Source organism: Panthera leo, chromosome C2 (assembly GCF_018350215.1).
Source record: "Panthera leo isolate Ple1 chromosome C2, P.leo_Ple1_pat1.1, whole genome shotgun sequence".
Lineage (NCBI taxonomy): Eukaryota > Metazoa > Chordata > Mammalia > Carnivora > Felidae > Panthera > Panthera leo.
In genome coordinates, this window is record NC_056687.1 from 74,925,671 (window position 1) to 74,943,370 (window position 17,700).

General features: G+C 37.8%; 1 protein-coding gene across 1 annotated transcript in view; it reads left to right on the top strand.

The window, feature by feature from the left end:
* Positions 1–1,022: 1,022 nt before the first annotated feature.
* LOC122229800 (probable cation-transporting ATPase 13A5) overlaps positions 1,023–17,700 on the top strand; it is a 115,233-nt gene continuing 98,555 nt past the window's right edge. Inside the window, exon 1 of the mRNA XM_042955292.1 lies at positions 1,023–1,159. Coding sequence (XP_042811226.1) covers positions 1,097–1,159 — 63 coding nt within the window. The 5' untranslated portion in view covers positions 1,023–1,096. The remainder of the gene's footprint in view (positions 1,160–17,700) is intronic.

Consider the following 17,700-nt stretch of genomic DNA (forward strand, 5'->3'; position numbering starts at 1 on the left):
TGAAGGCAACCAATGACTCTCTTAGGCAGAAGAGAGAGTCAAGTGTCATCCTCTGCAGTCTTCACTCCTGGTAAGTTTTCTTCCATAGCCAAAGTGGCAAGGATTTTGCTCAGTGGATTAGATGCAATAAAAAGAAAAAAAAAAAGATAAAATTCTTTCTTATGAACAACTTAAACTTTGAGTGGATCCCAGTGCACCTATTTTTTGATAAAAATATCAAGTTCAGTGGTAATTATACAATTGTGGAAATTTAGATGATATCCCCAATAATCAGCCTTTCTAGCTCCTCCTGCATTATATGCTTATCTGAAAACTTTTTACAAACTAAAAAAAGAAAGTGAAAGGAATCAGATTATTATTAGAAACTTCTTTTTTCTTCATTAGAGTTACAATAATGGTGACGATGATTATCTTTTATTGAGTGTGACAGGTGCTATTGTTGATTTTTTACAAATATCTTAGATCGTCATATCAACTATTTAATTATTTTTGACACTTTATATATTAGAAACCTAAAATTCAGATTTTAAGTGATCTGCTCAAGCTCATCAGTAGAGCAGGTACTAGAGTTCAAGTTTTCCTGATTCCAAAATGATTGCTACATTCTCCATCATGAACCCAACTCCCCTTCCTTAGATTCTCATTGTCACCCCAACATATCCATATCCCAAAGTTCCACAGGGTTTTTATTCATCTCTAACTGGTTAATCTTTTTGCCTTGGGGTTTTAGTGAAGTGGCCATTCTCATTCATTGGCTGAGATACTTATGGGCAGTGCACGAAATTATTAATCTTTCTGGTTCAACAACTTAAGTCTAGAGCCTATCACATCTCACATCAGCAAATAAACACCAGGGAGGGGGGAAAAAAAAGAAACACACTAAGCGGATAGATGAATGGGCCAATCCTGTGGCTGAGGAGAGTATTTCCTCTCTTTTCTTTGTTAGCCTAATAGGTGAGGATTGTGGTAAGAGATTTTAAAAGCACCTGAGAAAGCAGTGACAAGTAGTGACTGCTCTGAGTTCACATAAGGCTCAAGCAGCTTTGACTTTTCCCCAAAGAGTTAGTCAGGAGGGACCCTAACAAGTCTGGTTTAGATGGAGGAGAAGAGTAAGAAGGACCACCGGGCTCTGCTCAACCAAGGAGAGGAGAATGAACTGGTGAGTCTTCCCTTTTTTGGAGTACGGACTTCTCAAAGTATCTGAGGCTATGGGTAGGTGCAACTGTAGTGGTACTGGCTTTAGGAACTGCAGAGATTTAATTATTGTAAGGCTCCTTGAGATCCAAGGGCACAATTTTATAGTTGGGGAACGGGCTGAGAAGACTGTCTTCTAGATGATGGAGTTCTTGCCAACCCCATATGCATCAGACAGAATGAACTTTCCTTCTTAGACATTTTGTGGAGTATTCAGTGTATATCCCACATCGTGCTCAGGAAGGGGTCTCCCCCTCATCATCTGGGTCTCCATCTACTTGGACAAACTCAAGCAAAACCTGAAAGTTTTTTGTTAATTCTTATGTTTTTGGTATATCTGTATTACTGAAGCTCGGTGTGCTTTGGGTTGAAGTTATGCTAAAAGTATAGAGAGGTTTTAAGCACTAAGTACTAAAAAAAGAGAACATTGTGGCCTGGTATTAAGTATATATATATATTTTAAAAAGTTTTCACTTCTCCAGTTCTCTTTCCCTACTGCCTCTTCTACCAAACATATAGCCATCTTGAAAAATAATCATTAAAAGCTTAGAAACTGCAGGGTCTGTTTGGGATTGACAAGTTTACATTTGTTATTTTAATTGATGCTTAGAATTCAGTGATGAAGGACTTAATCCTATTTCATAGAAAGAAATCTGAGATCAAAGAGGTTAAGTAACTTGTAAAAGGTCTTCAGTCTACAAGGGACAGGCTGGAAATCGAGCCCCCTTCTTCCCCCTTCACACTCCATGCTATTCACACTGCAATAGTGTCTGCAGGTAGGCAATGAGAAAGGAGAGGAGGAGAATGGGGGCCCAGACAGAGATGGAACACTGGAGACGGAAAGGGCCCATGAGATGTGGGTCACATAGCAGAAGGGTGTCAGTTTCCTGCTTGGTCTTCCAGTTCCCCATGAGATCTGTGGGAAATCCACACCCACCCTCTCTCCACACCCTTCTTTGTTAACCTAATAAAAATAAGTGATTTCACGTACACCTACACTGTTCAAGAAGGCAGTCCCTGGTCATACATGGTTCTTGAATGCTAGCAAAATAGTGGGACAAAAGTGAAATGTGCTCTATGTGTAACATACACACCAGATTTTGAAGATAGTGAAAGAAAAAGGAGAAAAATAGCTCAATAATTTTTATATCGGTTACACTTTGAAATGATAGTTTGGATATGTTGGGTTACATAACATATGTTATAAAAATTGATTTAATCTGCTTTTTACTTCTTTAATGCGTCCACTAGGAAATTTCAATTACAAACATGGTTCACATCAGCGACTTCTATTATCATACCACACTGATCTGGACAATGGTATAATGCTTCAAATCTTGAAGGGATTCAAAGAACTAAAACCTGCTTACCTGTATTCACTACTAAACAGCTCTGTGCCAGTTTTGATGTTTTTTTTTCCCAACATGTAGATGACTGTTCATGAAAATCTTTGGCCGCTCTTTATTTTTTCTCTAACTCTGTGATGTATTTATAAAGTCTTTAGCCTAGTACTTTAATTTTCTGAATCACATGGGGTGCATAGGTCTCTCTCCTTAGCCAGGCATGTATTGAGGCACACAGTGTGCATGTCAGCCGTTGATTCAGGGTTCTCTTAGGCCATTCGTGCTGCATTTGCTTTCTAAAGGTGGTCTTGATTCTGCCTCTGAGACACAAGAGATGCTTTGTTCACATGAGTTGCAAAGCCAATCTTTCCACTGGTGCTCTCCCCCTCTTTACTGACGCCTGCCAACTAAATGTCAACATTACAACTGGGAGCAGCTCCAGGGGAGGAAAGGGCTACTTGGTGTGGAAGATACAGTTTTGACAGGAGAGCTCTTCACTTCATTAATTTGTTTTCTGGGAAACAGTGAAGGATTCCTGGACTCTAAGACCACAGATCTGGGCTTTAGTCAAGGATCTGCTGGTAACCACGAGTGTGGACACCTTTTGGGGCCTTGCTAGTTTGCCTGAAAACAGTATCACGTAACCCCTCTGATTTGAAAGTTTTGCGAGTCCCATATATGAAATGTGGAAAGTGCTGTGAAAATATAAGGAGTTCATTTACATCCAAGGAGGCAGGACTTACTATGGGAAATTTGCAAATAGTAAGTGAAATTAGTATTGGAAATATCCTTCCTTTGTCTGATTAAACTTGGGGAGTGATAATTGTTTGAGAGCTACCATTACGAAACCAAACAGTATGTGATGAATTAGTAAGAAAAATCAGGTTCTTGGAATGTCTGAATTATTTTAATATATTTTTAAAGTTTATTTATTTATTTTGAGAGAAAGAGAAAGCATGAGTGGGGGGAGGGACAGAGTGAGAGGGAGAGAGAGATTCCCAAGCAGGTTCCACACCAGTATGGAGCTCAATGCAGGGCTCAAACCCATGAACCATGAGATCATGACCTGAGCAAAAGTTGGATGCTTAACCAACTGAGCCACCCAGGTGCCCCTGAATTATTTTAAACAACAGCATGTACTCCTCATCTTTAATTTAAAGACACACACACACACACACACACACACACACACAAACCCTACTCAAAGGATTAAAATTGAAAATCAAAAATCATGCCCTATTGGCCTCTTTCGGGTCTTTTGTCAAAATTTATGTTAACAGCTTGGATGAAGGCAAGCTTATCTAATCTGTGACTGACGCCCCACTATGAGGGAAAGGTAACAATATAGGCGACAGAACCAAGATTCAAAAAGTTTTCTAGACTTGATTGTAAGAGAGAAATTGACAATGTGGTGTAACAGGCCTCGGTATTGAGTTTGTGTTTAAAGTTATTCTCAAACTACAAGGTGGGGATATCAATGACTTGGGCTTCGTAGCTATGCGTGAAAAAGTAATTAAAGTGCTTTATTTGGTCATGGCTGAATTTTTAGTTACCACTATGATATAGCTATAAAAAATTAGTACTTGGATGTCTCACTAGAAGCCCATTCAGCATAATAGAAGAAATAACAGTTCTATTATAATCTATAATATTTAGGAAACTTCTAGGGAGTTATATTTAATTCTAAGATTCAAACAAGAAGTATAGTGTATTTAGAGGGATATCTGGATTTCACAAACAAGAATCATTTAAAATGGTGTAGCCACTCTGGAGAACAGTATGGAGGCTCCTCAAAAAATTTAAAATAGAGCTACCCTACAATGCAGCAATTGCACTACTAGGTATTTATCCAAGGGATACAAAAAGGCTGATTTTAAGGGGCACATGCACCCCAATGTTTATAGCAGCACTAACAAAAATAGCTAAAATTATGGAAAGAGCACAAATATCCATCAACTGATGAATGGATAAAGAAGATGTAGTATACACACACACACACGCGCGTGCGCGTGCACACGCACACACAATGGAGTATCACTGGGTGATCAAAAAGAATGAAATCTTGCCATCTGCAATAATGTGGATGGAACTAGAATGTATTATGCTAAGCAAAATAAGTCAGTCAGAGAAAGATAAATACAGTATGATTCCACTCATATGTAGAATTTAAGAAACAAAACAGATGAGCACAGGGGAAGAGAAGGAAAAATAAGATAAAAACAGAGAGGGAGGCAAACCATAAGAGACTCTTAAATACAGAGAACAAACTGCAGATTGCTGGAGGGGTGTTGGATGGGGAGATGGGCTAAATGGGTGATGGGAATTAGGAATGGCACTTTTGTTGGGATGAGTGCTGGGTGTATGTAAGTGATGAATCTCCAAATTCTACTCCTGAAACCATTGTTACACTATAGGTTAACTAACTTGGATTTAAATTAAAAAAAAAAATAGAATCGTTTAAAAGGTATTGGGAATAGTTACCCAAAGAATAATCAAGGCACTTGTCTTCCAATAGTTGAGAGGCTGATGTGGAGAACAGAGTATAAGTTGGCAGAATCCAGCCTGATTTATTTTCATTACAGGACAATTTCCTAACCATCTTTGGTGGCAGAATCTTAACATGATACCTCTCCATTGACTCTTCCCCTTGTATAATTCCCTTCAGTTGAGTGTGGTGGGACCCATAAATATGATGAGCTGTGACTCCTGTGACTATGTTATGTTGTGTGGCAAAATGGATTTTACAGATGTAATCAACATAGACTCAGCTGAGTTAATCAAAAGGGAGATTGCCTAGGTGGGCCCGACCTGATCAGGTGAGCACAGAAAAGAGCTTGTGTTCTTTCTGGAGTTATGGATATTCAGAGCATGATAGGGGCTTGATGCAAGGGAGCTTTTTCCATTGCATCTTTGAAGATGGAAAGCTCTGTGTGGTAAGAGCTCTGAGTGTGTCTAAGAACTGAGAACTGAGAGCAACTTCTAGCTTACAACCAGCAAGAGAAGGGGGGGTGGTGGTCTCTCTCTCTCGGTGCTAGAAGAAACAACTGAATCCTGCCAATAACCGTGTGATCTGGAAAGAGGTCCTTGATCTCTGAAAGGAACACAGCCCAGAGGACACCTTGATCTTTTTGTGAGACACTGAGCAGAGGATCCACAGTCAGACCCCTAACCCACGGAAACTGCGAGATAATGGATTTGTGTTGTTTTAAACCACTAAGTTTGTTATGTGGCAATAAAAACTAATACACCACAGCTATCCAACAAGGGAAGGTATAGCCCTATAAATTAGTGAGCAGCCTAACTTTGGTAGCCTCTAGATGCTCATTGTGAAGGATGGTCTATAGCTATTTTTGTCAGGAAAGGAATTTGAACCATATCATTTCTGAGATACCCCTCTTGTATTATTGATGCCCTCATTTCAGGAATAAAATTTAACAGAACATGCCATGTTGTCCCATGTCCTGGTCTAAGGCAAATTCTGGCTCTCGAAATGGCCTCTGCTGATTAGCCCATGCATCTCATTACTTTTTGACTCACGCTTTCTGCTTTTTTGCTGTTAGCTGCATCAAACAAAAGTCCTTACTTGCACTTTTACTTCCAGGAAGTAGCACTTTTGTTAGAGTAGTTGACTTTATGGGAATGTCTGGAGCTGAGAGTGATAATATGTTCATCTCTTCGGTATTGGGTTTTGATTCACACTGCTAAAGAGGAAAGGGCCTTTCTTATTCCAGAAAGAAGCGTACAGGGAAGACTTAAGAGGTTGACCTATTTCAATAATTATTTTGAACATCTTTAAGACTCAATTTTTTGATCTACAAACAATAATTTATAAGTACTGTGAATAATAGTATCTATTTTCATAAATAATTACGCCTATTTCATGAAGTAGTTGTGAGGATTGAATGGTACCTGAGTAAGTGCTTGAGAAAGGTTAGCTCTGATTGCCAAATGCAGACAAAAGAGAAAGTGACCCAAGACATTGTCTCCCCCTGCTCAAGGGACACTCCATGCGTGAACACAGGACAAGATATATGAAACTATAACTAAAATTTCTTGTTAATCAGTGATGACTAACACAAATTACTACATGCAGCCAAACCAAAGCAGTAATAGAGGGGTAAGGAACAATGACTATACTGACATGATCCATTAATTGGGGCACCCGGGTAGCTCGGTTGGTTAAGCGTCAACTCTTGATCTCGGCTCGGGTCATGACCTCACGATTCATGAGTTCGAGCCCCTCATCCAGCTCTGCATTGACCGCGCAGAGCCTACCTAGGATTCTATCCCACTCTCTCTCTGCCACTAACCCACTCATGCTCTCTGTGTCTCTCTCTCAAAATTAACAAGTAGGCTTAAAATGTTAACATGATCCATGAACCAGAGATATTTACCCTAACATTAAAGAAAAGAACCTGGGAACACGGCAGAGTTGGAGACAAGAGAGCAGAGGAGAACCTTCACTCACCTATCACACAAAGGAACACAATTGGGTCTCCAGATAAAGATGACAAAGGGTAGATTGTGAATAATGAATGGAAACATGGTGCTGTGATTGCTGTTTGAGAAAAAGGACAAACACGATGAATTCTTGGCCCATAAAAGGACTCAGAGGTATCATCTCCTTGGCCATGGTTCAAGGGAAAGTTTGAGGCCTGCCCAGAAAAAGCTAACTTACTCTAAGGCTATTGGAGCACCTCTGCATGGAAGGGCTTAACACTTCACAGCAAAAAACTGGCATTGCCATTCCCAGAGGTAATTAGCGTACTGAGAATTATTTATGTTATGTCTTGGTTGAGTAAATACTGACTTGGTGCTGCGAGAATGTGGGTTTGAGTAAGTGAATGTGTTGCAAACTGTAACCCAGAGACCCATTCTAAAAGAGTTGAGTCACATACTACGGTGCCTGTGCATGGTAAGTACGCAAGAAATATGTAGATAAGCAGGGGCGCCTGAGTGGCTCAGTCGGTTAAGCTTCCGACTCTTCAGCTCCAGTCACCATCTCACGGTTCATTAGACGGAGCCCTGCATCAAGGCGGAACCTACTTGAGATTCTGCCTCCCTCTCTCTGCCCCTCCTGCACTTCTATCTTCTCTCTCAAAATAAATAAAAGTAAACTTTAAACATTGCTGAAAAGAAATATTTAGATAAACACATGAAAGGTGAGCATAAGAATAAAAGCGTTTACAAAAATGCAAAAGGACCTGTTCACAACACCAGTCACACACAAATGCTAGTGCTCTAGATGCAATGAAAATTCAGGAACAAAAATAAGCAGAGAGCTGGGGGACGGTTGCGCCCCAACTAAGAGGAGCTCTCCAAAAGAGGACTCGGGGGAAGAGACAATGTTTAGATGAAGCTGCACCCTGTAACTCTCCTTTCCTGCGGAATTTGGCCAATCTTAGTTCCATCTCTGATGGTAATTATAAGACCTACTTATTTAAAAAAGAAAGGAGGGGCGCCTGGGTGGCTCAGTCGGTTAAGCGGCCGACTTCAGATCACGATCTCGCAGTCCGTGAGTTCGAGCCCCGCGTCGGGCTCTGGGCTGATGGCTCAGAGCCTGGAGCCTGCTTCCGATTCTGTGTCTCCCTCTCTCTCTGCCCCTCCCCCGTTCATGCTCTGTCTCTCTCTGTCTCAAAAATAAATAAAACGTTAAAAAAGAAAGGAAAATGATTTTAAAAGTGCCTTTTATGCACTAGAACTCCATATTGTATGTTCTCATTTAATCCCCATGAGCTAGCCACTCAGATATACATTTTATACTGAGAAAATGAGGCTCAGTTAAGTAACATATGCAAAGTCACATTACCCGGGGTGGGGGGGAGGATCCCCTATTACACGGTTTTCCTCCTATATGAGTGAAGATGATTGTACTGTGTGTGTGTGTATGCTCGTATATATACATATATATGCATATATATAATACATATGTACATATAATTTCTAATGCATGATTCATATAATATATATTATATATTAGTTACTAAGCTAGTTAGTTTTTTTCAATCAATTTGGCGTTTATCTTAAAGCTCTTTTCCCAGTTTCATGTATCACGAAGGTGAGCAGTTTACTTTTTGGCCTGTGTTTGACTTCAATTTTGACAATTCGTGCTCTGTGGGAAAAGCAAAAATTCCACTTAAGCCATTGGATCAATCACTTTTAGAAATACAACTTAATGGTTTTCTCAAATAGCATTTAGTTCTGAATATTGCCTATGGTCAAATCATTTCACAATGACTCCAATGGGACTAGCCGTTTTTAATCTACTGAAATTTTGTTGACCTGTGCATTACTCAAGCTAATATTAACCGTTAATGTATACTACATACTTGAAATGTTTCAAGAGCCCTGCTAAATGCTTTGCATGCATTAACTCATTGGTTTCTTGGAACAAACCCGGAAGATACTGATATTTTCCTTTATGGAAGGGGAAAGTGAGTCATCAGAAGAAATAAAGTGGGTTGCTCGACGACTTATATGGGGTTAAGTGGTAGAGGGATGATTTGAGCTGAGTTTTCTCATGCAGCCAGTTTCACATGAGGAATCTAAAAATTTAGTGAACTTAAATCATTTACCCAGATCATATTAACTAGTAAGTGATGGAGCAAGGAGCAGAAGCGAGAGCTTCTAGAAGGCAATGGGGTGGGGTATAAAGAACAGAGGCTCTGCTGATAGACCTGGATAGGGCTCTAAATTGTGCCCTTTAGCAGCAACCTCTGTTGAAAGGCACGTGCATATTTCATTGTTACTCCGAATCCAGGCTGCTTCCTTTTGTATTTTGGGCCAAGGAAAAGACCATTAGAAATGTGGTACCTCTCCTGGTATTGGGAGCATGGAATTCTAGTAGGAAACAAAAAAGTGAGGGAACATTACTGGCAACAGAGACTAGAAATCAAGTCTATATGAAGATGGCGCAATCTTTGTGCTATTCAACTCACTAGTAGGTGGTAGATCCGGGTTCCTCACCCTGTGGAACACAGCCGCTTCCCATTACCAACCTTGTTTCAGTATCTCACAACTCAAAACCAAAAACTCTCTCCACCTTTGGCTGAACCAATTATCAGATCACCTGTTAACACTGATTGAAAGCTTCCTTTGTGCTCAACACCTTCCACCTCTATTACTCTTCACAACTATGCTTCCAGGTGTGTGCTGTTATCCCCTACGTACAGAGATGGAAACTGAGACTTAGAGAAGGTAAGTCCTGAGGTCACATAGCTTATAGGTGGCAAAAGCCACTTTACCGCAAGGAACTACATGTAGTGCGTTTGAGGTTCCGATCCTTCCTCTCTCTGTTCCCAATGTCTTTACATTTACGAGGCCTCTAGATTCTACTTACCTTCCTCTTAACAGCACACATATTCCTTCCTCTACCCTGCACTTCTTAGTGGATTTTACCCATGGGTGTTCAGTACTTTGGAGACATCTGAGTGACTCTTAACTGCCTCAGAAGAATAATCATTGAGAACACTGAAATTATACTTGAGATTCATTGGTCAAAATGGAGACATACACTAGGATAAACTCAAATTACACAAACATTGGCAAGCTGACTGAGAGGATTTGATTAAAAAGAATGCCAGATGAAAGAATGATTCAACCGAAACTTCAAGTCCCACATCTAGCTTATAACCTTTGGGAAAACAGACATGATAGGAAATTTACCAAGGTTTATGAGGCCAATTTATCAAGGAAGCAAAAATACTGTTTCTATTCATCTTTGCTCAAGGAGCTACATATTTCTGAAAGTTACTGTGACTTTTTGCTGTTATTTTCTCTTTCTCGATATAACTCCATTAAAGTAATTAAAGTAACTTCCACCAACTTGGAACAGGGTGTCTAATAAACACCCTCCCTTTATTACTTTTTGTTGACATATATAAATTCAGTGGTGTCAACAAAGTGCACTAATCTTAAACAGACAGTTCAATGACTTCTATTATCAGTTATTTTTGCTCATTTCCTATAAATAGAATTGTGTCTTGATTTACCATCCTTTATTTACTCGTATGTGAAATTCACATTTATTGTTGTTCGCATTAAAAGTTACATTAAAAAATTATTTTGTAGTGTTACGTTATACGAAAACACAATATTTATCTTTCTCTTGTTGATGTACCTTTAGATTATTTCCAATTTGGGACCCTTATGAATAAAACTGATACAAATATTCTTGTGCAAATCTTTTGGCGAACATATACAATTCTCTGTGTAAAAATCTAAGAATGGAGTTACTAGCTCATAGAGTGATCCTATCTTTAGCAACACAGTTTTTCAAAACGTTTGTACCAATTTACACTCCCCAAAACAATGTATATGAGTACCATTGCTTCACATTTTTATCTACACTTGGTATAATCAGTTTTTTCCACTTTAGCTATACTGTGGCTATGTCATTGTGTCATTTTATCATTGTTGTGTCATTTTATCATTGTGTCATTTTAGAGTAAGTCTTCAAATCTGGTGAAGTCTTCCAACTTTGTTCTTTTTTTAGGATTGCCTTGGCTATTCTGGCTGTGATATGTTATTGTAGTTTTATTTTACATTTTCTTAATGACATGATATTGAGCACCTTGTGGAATATTATCCTGGAAATCCTCTTTTGTAAAATGACTGTTCAAGTCTTTTGCTCATTTTTTATTGCGTATACATTACATTTTTTATTGATTTGTAGTCATTTGTGATATTTCCAAATATGATTCTTTTTTTATACATAGGTACAGATAGCTAGTATCTTCTTCAGAGTCCTTTGGATAAACAGAAGCTTTTAGTTTCATTAAAGTAAGATATCTTTTTTTATCTTTTTTTATTTCCTGTTTAAGAAATATTTTCCTACTTAAAGTTCATGAAATATTTTTTCTATGTTTTCTTTCATATGATCTATTGTTTTAGTTATCACATTTAAGTACATGTGCCACCATTAATTTGTGTATGGTGTAAAATGGGGGGAAAACTCATTTTTCTAGCACCGTTCATTTTGCTCTAGCAACTACCTATTGAGCCAACCATCCTTTCTCCTACTGAATTGTAATGGTTCAGTTTTGTAAATGAAACGATGAAATATCTTTGAGTCTCTTTCTGGACTCTCTATTTTGTTTCTCTTTTTTTTTTTTCATTTTTGGCTTGTAATTAGTAGGAATTTGTAGTAAGTCTTCACTTCTGGTAGTGTAGGTCTTCCACAATTGTTCTTTTTGAAAATTGTCTTGATTGCTTTAGGTCCTTTGTACTTCCATACCGATTTTAGAATCAGCTCCTCAATTACCACACACACACACACACACACACAAAATGTCTGATGTGAGTATAAATGGGATTGCTCCTGGCTAACCCTCAAACTTAATATATCTCTCCTTTTATTTAGATCTGTGCTTTCAGCAATATTGTGCAGTTTTCAGTCTAGAGGTTTGTCTAACTTGATTAGGACTATTATAAGTATATTGATTTTTTTGGCTTGATGATATTACAAATGGCATTTAACTTCATTTTCAAATTGCTTGTTACAAACACAGTTGTTTTTCTATATTGACCCAGTATCCAGCAACCTTGACAAATTCACTTATTAACTTGTATAATTTGTACATTATTTTGGATTTCTTAATAATTATATTATCTACTCACACAGAGAGCTGTACTTTTTTTTTCTTAGTTGACATGTAACATTGTGTAACGATGTAACATGTAACATTGTGTAAATTTAAGGTGTACAAGTTGATTGGTACACTTAAATACTGTGAAATGATCACCATCAAAGTGTCTGTTAACACTTCCATCACTTCACATAATTACTATTTATTTCTTGTGGTGAGAACATTTAAGATCTACTTTTTTAGAAACTATCAAGTATATAATATAGTACTGTTACTTATGTTTCAGTTATAAATGTTGTTACTTTTTCTTGTCTTATTGCACTGTTAAACTATCAGAACTGTATTAAACATTAGTGGTGATTATTGGTAATCTTTTACTTATAACTTCATAGGGGGAATATTCAATATTTCATTATTAAGCATGATATTAGCTGAAGGATGTTTCTGTCTATTCCTAGTTTGCCGAGAGGCTTCTTTCTTTGTTTCCTTGTTTGTTTGTTTCCTTCTTTCTCTCTCATGCATTAGTGTTGAACTTTATGAAAGTATTTCTCTATACCAATTGCTATGACGTTATAAATTTCCTCCTGAATGTTAACATACCAAAATTCATTGATTGATTTTCAAATTCCTGCAATCCTAGAACAAACTCCATTTGGTAACAACATATTACCTTTTAATATATATCACTGATTTAGCTGGATAAGATATTTTGTGATTACTTCATCTATGTTTCTTACAGATCTTAGCCTGTAATTTTCCTTTCTTTTAACAAACGTTATCGGGTTTTGGTATATGAGTATGCTAACTTCATGAAACAAGTTGTGAACGTTTCCACCTCCTCTACTTATGAAGGAGTTTGTGCAAAATTGATATCACTTCTACCTTAAAGATTTGAAAGCATTCACAAGCCATTTGGACTTGAAGATATCTTTGTAGAAAGCTTTTAGTTACACATTAATTTTCTTTAAGAGCCATAAAAATATTGTGATTTATTTCTGAATTTATCAATTTTAGTTAACTTTTAAGTACAAATTCAACATCATTGGATTTTTCCATTGTAAGTCTGATTTCTATTTTATTCATTTCTGCTTTTTTTCCTGTTTTTCTTTATTATTTCCTTCCTTATACTTTTTAAGATTTAGTTTGCAGTTCCTTTCTACAGCTTCTTGATTGGGAGCTTGTTTCATTGATTTCAAACATTTATTTTCTTTTCTTACATACACATCTAAAATTATATATTTCCCTCTAATCATTGTCTTAAGTTCATCCCACAAGTTTTTATTTGTCAATTTCCATTTTTATTCAGTTCAAAATACTTCTTAATGGCTATTGTAATTTTTCACCTGACTCTATTACTTAGAAATACGCTATTTGAAAAAAATTTCAAATCATTTGGGAATTTTTAAGTTACCATTCTGTTGTTATTTCTAGTTTAATTATAATGTCATCACATTTTATGTTCCAGAACGTCGTCAATTTAGGTAAATATTTCATGTGTACCTGAGAAAAATTTGAAGTATGCAGTTTGGGGTTAAAATTTTCTTCATTTGTTAATTAGGTGAATAGGGTTGTTCATACTTCCTGTATTCTTTTGGTGGTGAGTTTTTTGTTTTTGTTTTTGTTTTGTTTTGTTCTTTTGGTGTACTGGTCTTATTAGTTAGTGAGAAAGGGGTGTTAATATCTCCCATGATGACAGTGGCTTTAAGTGCTATTTATTGCTTTACAAAGTTTGAAACTTAGCTTATAAGTGCCCCCAAAGTTAAAATTGTTATTTCTTCTTGATGAATTGATTCTTTTGTTTTAGATTACGAAGTGTCCTCCTTTCTCTCATATTTATTATTTATTTATAATTAATTATTAAATATTTTTATTTATTTTTAAAGTCTATTTTCTCTGAAATTAACATAGCTATACTAGTTCTTTTTTGTTAGTCTTTGCATTGTATATTTCCCTTTCTTTCTTATTTTAACTAGTTGCTTCTTTGTATTTAAAGGTGTCTCTCGTAAATAACATATAGTGGGTTTTTTACTATCTCAGACGATCTTTGTTTTCAATCACGGTATTAATGTCATTTATCTTGAATGTAATTGCTGATATTGTTGGGTTAAAGTTACTGTTTTCTGTCTATTGTATCTATTCTTTATCTTTTTTTCTTCACTTAATGCTACAATGGCTCACATTTCTGCATTGACTTCATAAATTTTGTTTTTAATGGTGCCACTATAGCCCACTGTTTTGAGTTCCACATCTTATGGAGCCATTAGCTATTAATTGGTTCTTCCAATAACTTTTCCTATTACAGATAATACTGCACTGAGCATTGTTATACACATCACTTTCTACTTTGTGTATTATTTCCTTAGGGTGTATTTCCAAGTGTGGAATTACTGATTCCAGAAATAGAAACATCTTTATAAAATCTTGATATAATTTGTCACCTTGCTTTCTCTAAAGAATTATTCCAATTTTAAGGTTTTAGCAGTAGGTAGTCATAGTGATTTTTTTGCCATCTTGCTGGCATTGTCAATTCTGTTTTTAATTAAAAAATGTTGTAAAGAAAAGAACTGAAGGGGTATCAGAATTATGATTACCAATGCCATTGTAGTATGTAAGTGAATCAAAAAAGGGAAAGGCATTTGTGATGGGCTTTTTCAACCTATGAGTTGGCCTAAAGTTCCAAACCATTCTGCTTCTACTTTGAATACTTTGGCAATAAGTCCACATGAATAACTTAGTGAAATGCATATTTATGACATAATATGTGAACTGGCATATACATTTTATTTGAGTCTAATAAAACTATCATTCACAAATAAAACTAGAACAGGTTTATGGAATCAAAAAGAAGATAGGAAAAGAGAAAGGAGACCCAACTGGAAATACGCTTAGAGGCAGAGTGAACACATTTTAGAGTTACATTAAAATCTTATCATGAATAATCTCAAAATAGAGTGGCTGCATTGCTAAACTTAATGAACATTTTTTCCCAAGTGGATGATAATAACTGAGAAGCACTGGAAAGGAACTCTTAAAATTGTAATTACTTTGCAGAGCACTTAAGGAGACATTATCTCATTTGAGCACTAGTACCCTGTAAGGCATGCATTTCTAACTGTTTTTTTTTTTAGGAATCAATTGGGATTTCCTAGAGGTGATATTGTTGCATCCACACGACTCCTGAAAGAGAATGCTACGGGCACCAGTGGCAGTCACAACAAAGTTTATTACAATGAGAGGCAAGGCCAACCGATCACGACCAACACTTGATAAGAATGCGGCCTCGAACAGCCGGGGTACAGAGTTTTTAAAGCCGATCACATCGTTTTATCATTACCTGGGAACAGAACAGAAAAACAGTTCCCAGATGAGTTAGAAACAGTTGCCAAATGAGGTGATTATTTTAAACTTTCTGCCACTAAGTTGCAACCAGTGGATCTCCTTGACCTTGCCTCTGATGCTTTCTTTGAGTTTTTGTTTTCATTGGTAAAGCCTGAATTTCAAGAGTATGAAACGTGATTTACAAGAGTAAAGCAAGGTTGTTTTCTCTTGACCTTCGGTGTCAGAACAAAGCTGTTATTTTTAAAGCTACATGTTAGCCCTACACTACAATTTAGCCCTTACATTTCCCCCTTTTCTTGCCAGTGAATCAATCCCTTGATTCATCATTAGGAACTAAGGGGATATCGTGGGACCTAATCATCATAATTTTTATTTCACCAACCTTCCTCTTGACATACTGTACTAACCAATTGATTATGCATGGGCCAATGGTTAACCCAAGAAGTAACAATAGCAGTGGCCCAGCTATGGCGGTGAGCAGTGACATGAGCCAGGGGGGCCAAGAGAATAAACTCCAATACCAATTATTGCTGGCCTCCCTGGCATGTTCCCTGGTCCTAGGATTATCCCTGACCAAACCGAGAGTGTCTCAGATTACTCCGGAATTGGCATAAAAACAGCAGGTTTCTCCGAGGGCCACACAGAGACCCCCTTCCTTCATGAAGAGTAAATCAAGTCCTCTTCTGTTTTGTAATACAACCTTGGCTAAAGAGTCTACTTAATGTTCCAGCCGAGAAATTGAAATTTCCAAGTAGCCTAGGTCTCGGTCTACTTGCTCACTTATAGTTTTGAAATTTTGGTCCCCCACAATGAGTCCAGCAGTTCCAATAGCTGTGGATCCCACAATTCCCAGTCCCACTAGGAGTGGAATGAGGACTGGTGCTGCCCTTTTCACCCTGGAATGTCCTTTGAACAGAAGTAAATGTTCTTCTCTACCTGCTTCTTTGCTATATAGGTATATTTGTGGGAGAATATGAACTAGGATACAAATCTCTTGGGTGCCAACCCCAATGTATGTGGCTGCAATGCAGGAGGTAATTCCTGATGAGCAAGCAAACCAGGCTCCAGTAAGGGCTTGGTATGCTATATTTTGGGGGGCTATCAGTATCTGATCTACTTAGAATATACACTTCTGCACGAGTTTTTGTAAAGGGAGGTATGCCAATTATATTCTTGGGACACTATGCACCAACCCTGCCCTTGGAGGTCTCCTAGGGTTAAAATTGGTCGTGAACCCCAAGGGCATAATGTCATGCTTGGATTTAGCAATTTTACGACATGCTTGTCTATGTCTTGTCCAATGCTGGCATTTGTAGCCACTCTCACATAATACGGGAGTTTAGGGTTTAAACACAGCCAACAATATTGTACAATCTTGGTGTGAGATGAATGTAGCCAAGCATACATAGAATCTACTGCATCTAACCAATGCGTCTCATGGGAGAACGGGTTCTGGATATGACCTGTTGTTGGTAATTCTGACTTTGTGGGGGCACATGATCGTAGGGAAGGTTGGGAAGGGACAGTCGGAAAGAGCGGGGGGTGTAAAATCATGTCCTTGTTTGGCCCTACCGGATTGGATGGAGTTTTTCTTTTCACACTTTGTATAGTAAAGGAAATGCCCTTGTCAACTCCTGGAGCATACATTCTGAGACCGCCCCCCCCCCCCCCAAGTGTGTCTAGTGTCCCAGGAAGAGGAAAAATTACTGGAACTAGAAGCCTTTTTTAAACATATTTTTGTTGGGTTACATTTTCCTTGAGTCTTACATTTGGGATCTGGAGTTCTAAGGCGGGTGATTAAGCAGTCATGGCCCTGTCCTGCCAGCCAGGGAGCCAGCGTTTCACAACCCCGTTTTGCAAAATGGTATTGGCCTTTTCCTTCACATTCAAACTTTCTATTTGCAAGGCAACTGTATAACCCTGGTAGGTTAGACAATTTTTGTTCTTGATCCCTGTGTCCACATCCATAGGTAACCACATAGGAGTTTTCGGGGACCGGAGGAGTGGAGCCCATTGGCTGTTTATAATTAGTAATTAAAGTCCCCCATGAGTCCTCCACCAAGTCACAGAAATCAAACAAAAAACAAGGCACAGTGGAAGAGGTATTAGATGCTATCACCTACCCCGTGACAGTGTCCCTGAGTTCCCATTGGTATGGCCAAAAAGATAGGGGATGCAATTCCATACAGTCCCCCACACTTATCATTATACAAACCCAGACAATTATTATGCCCGCA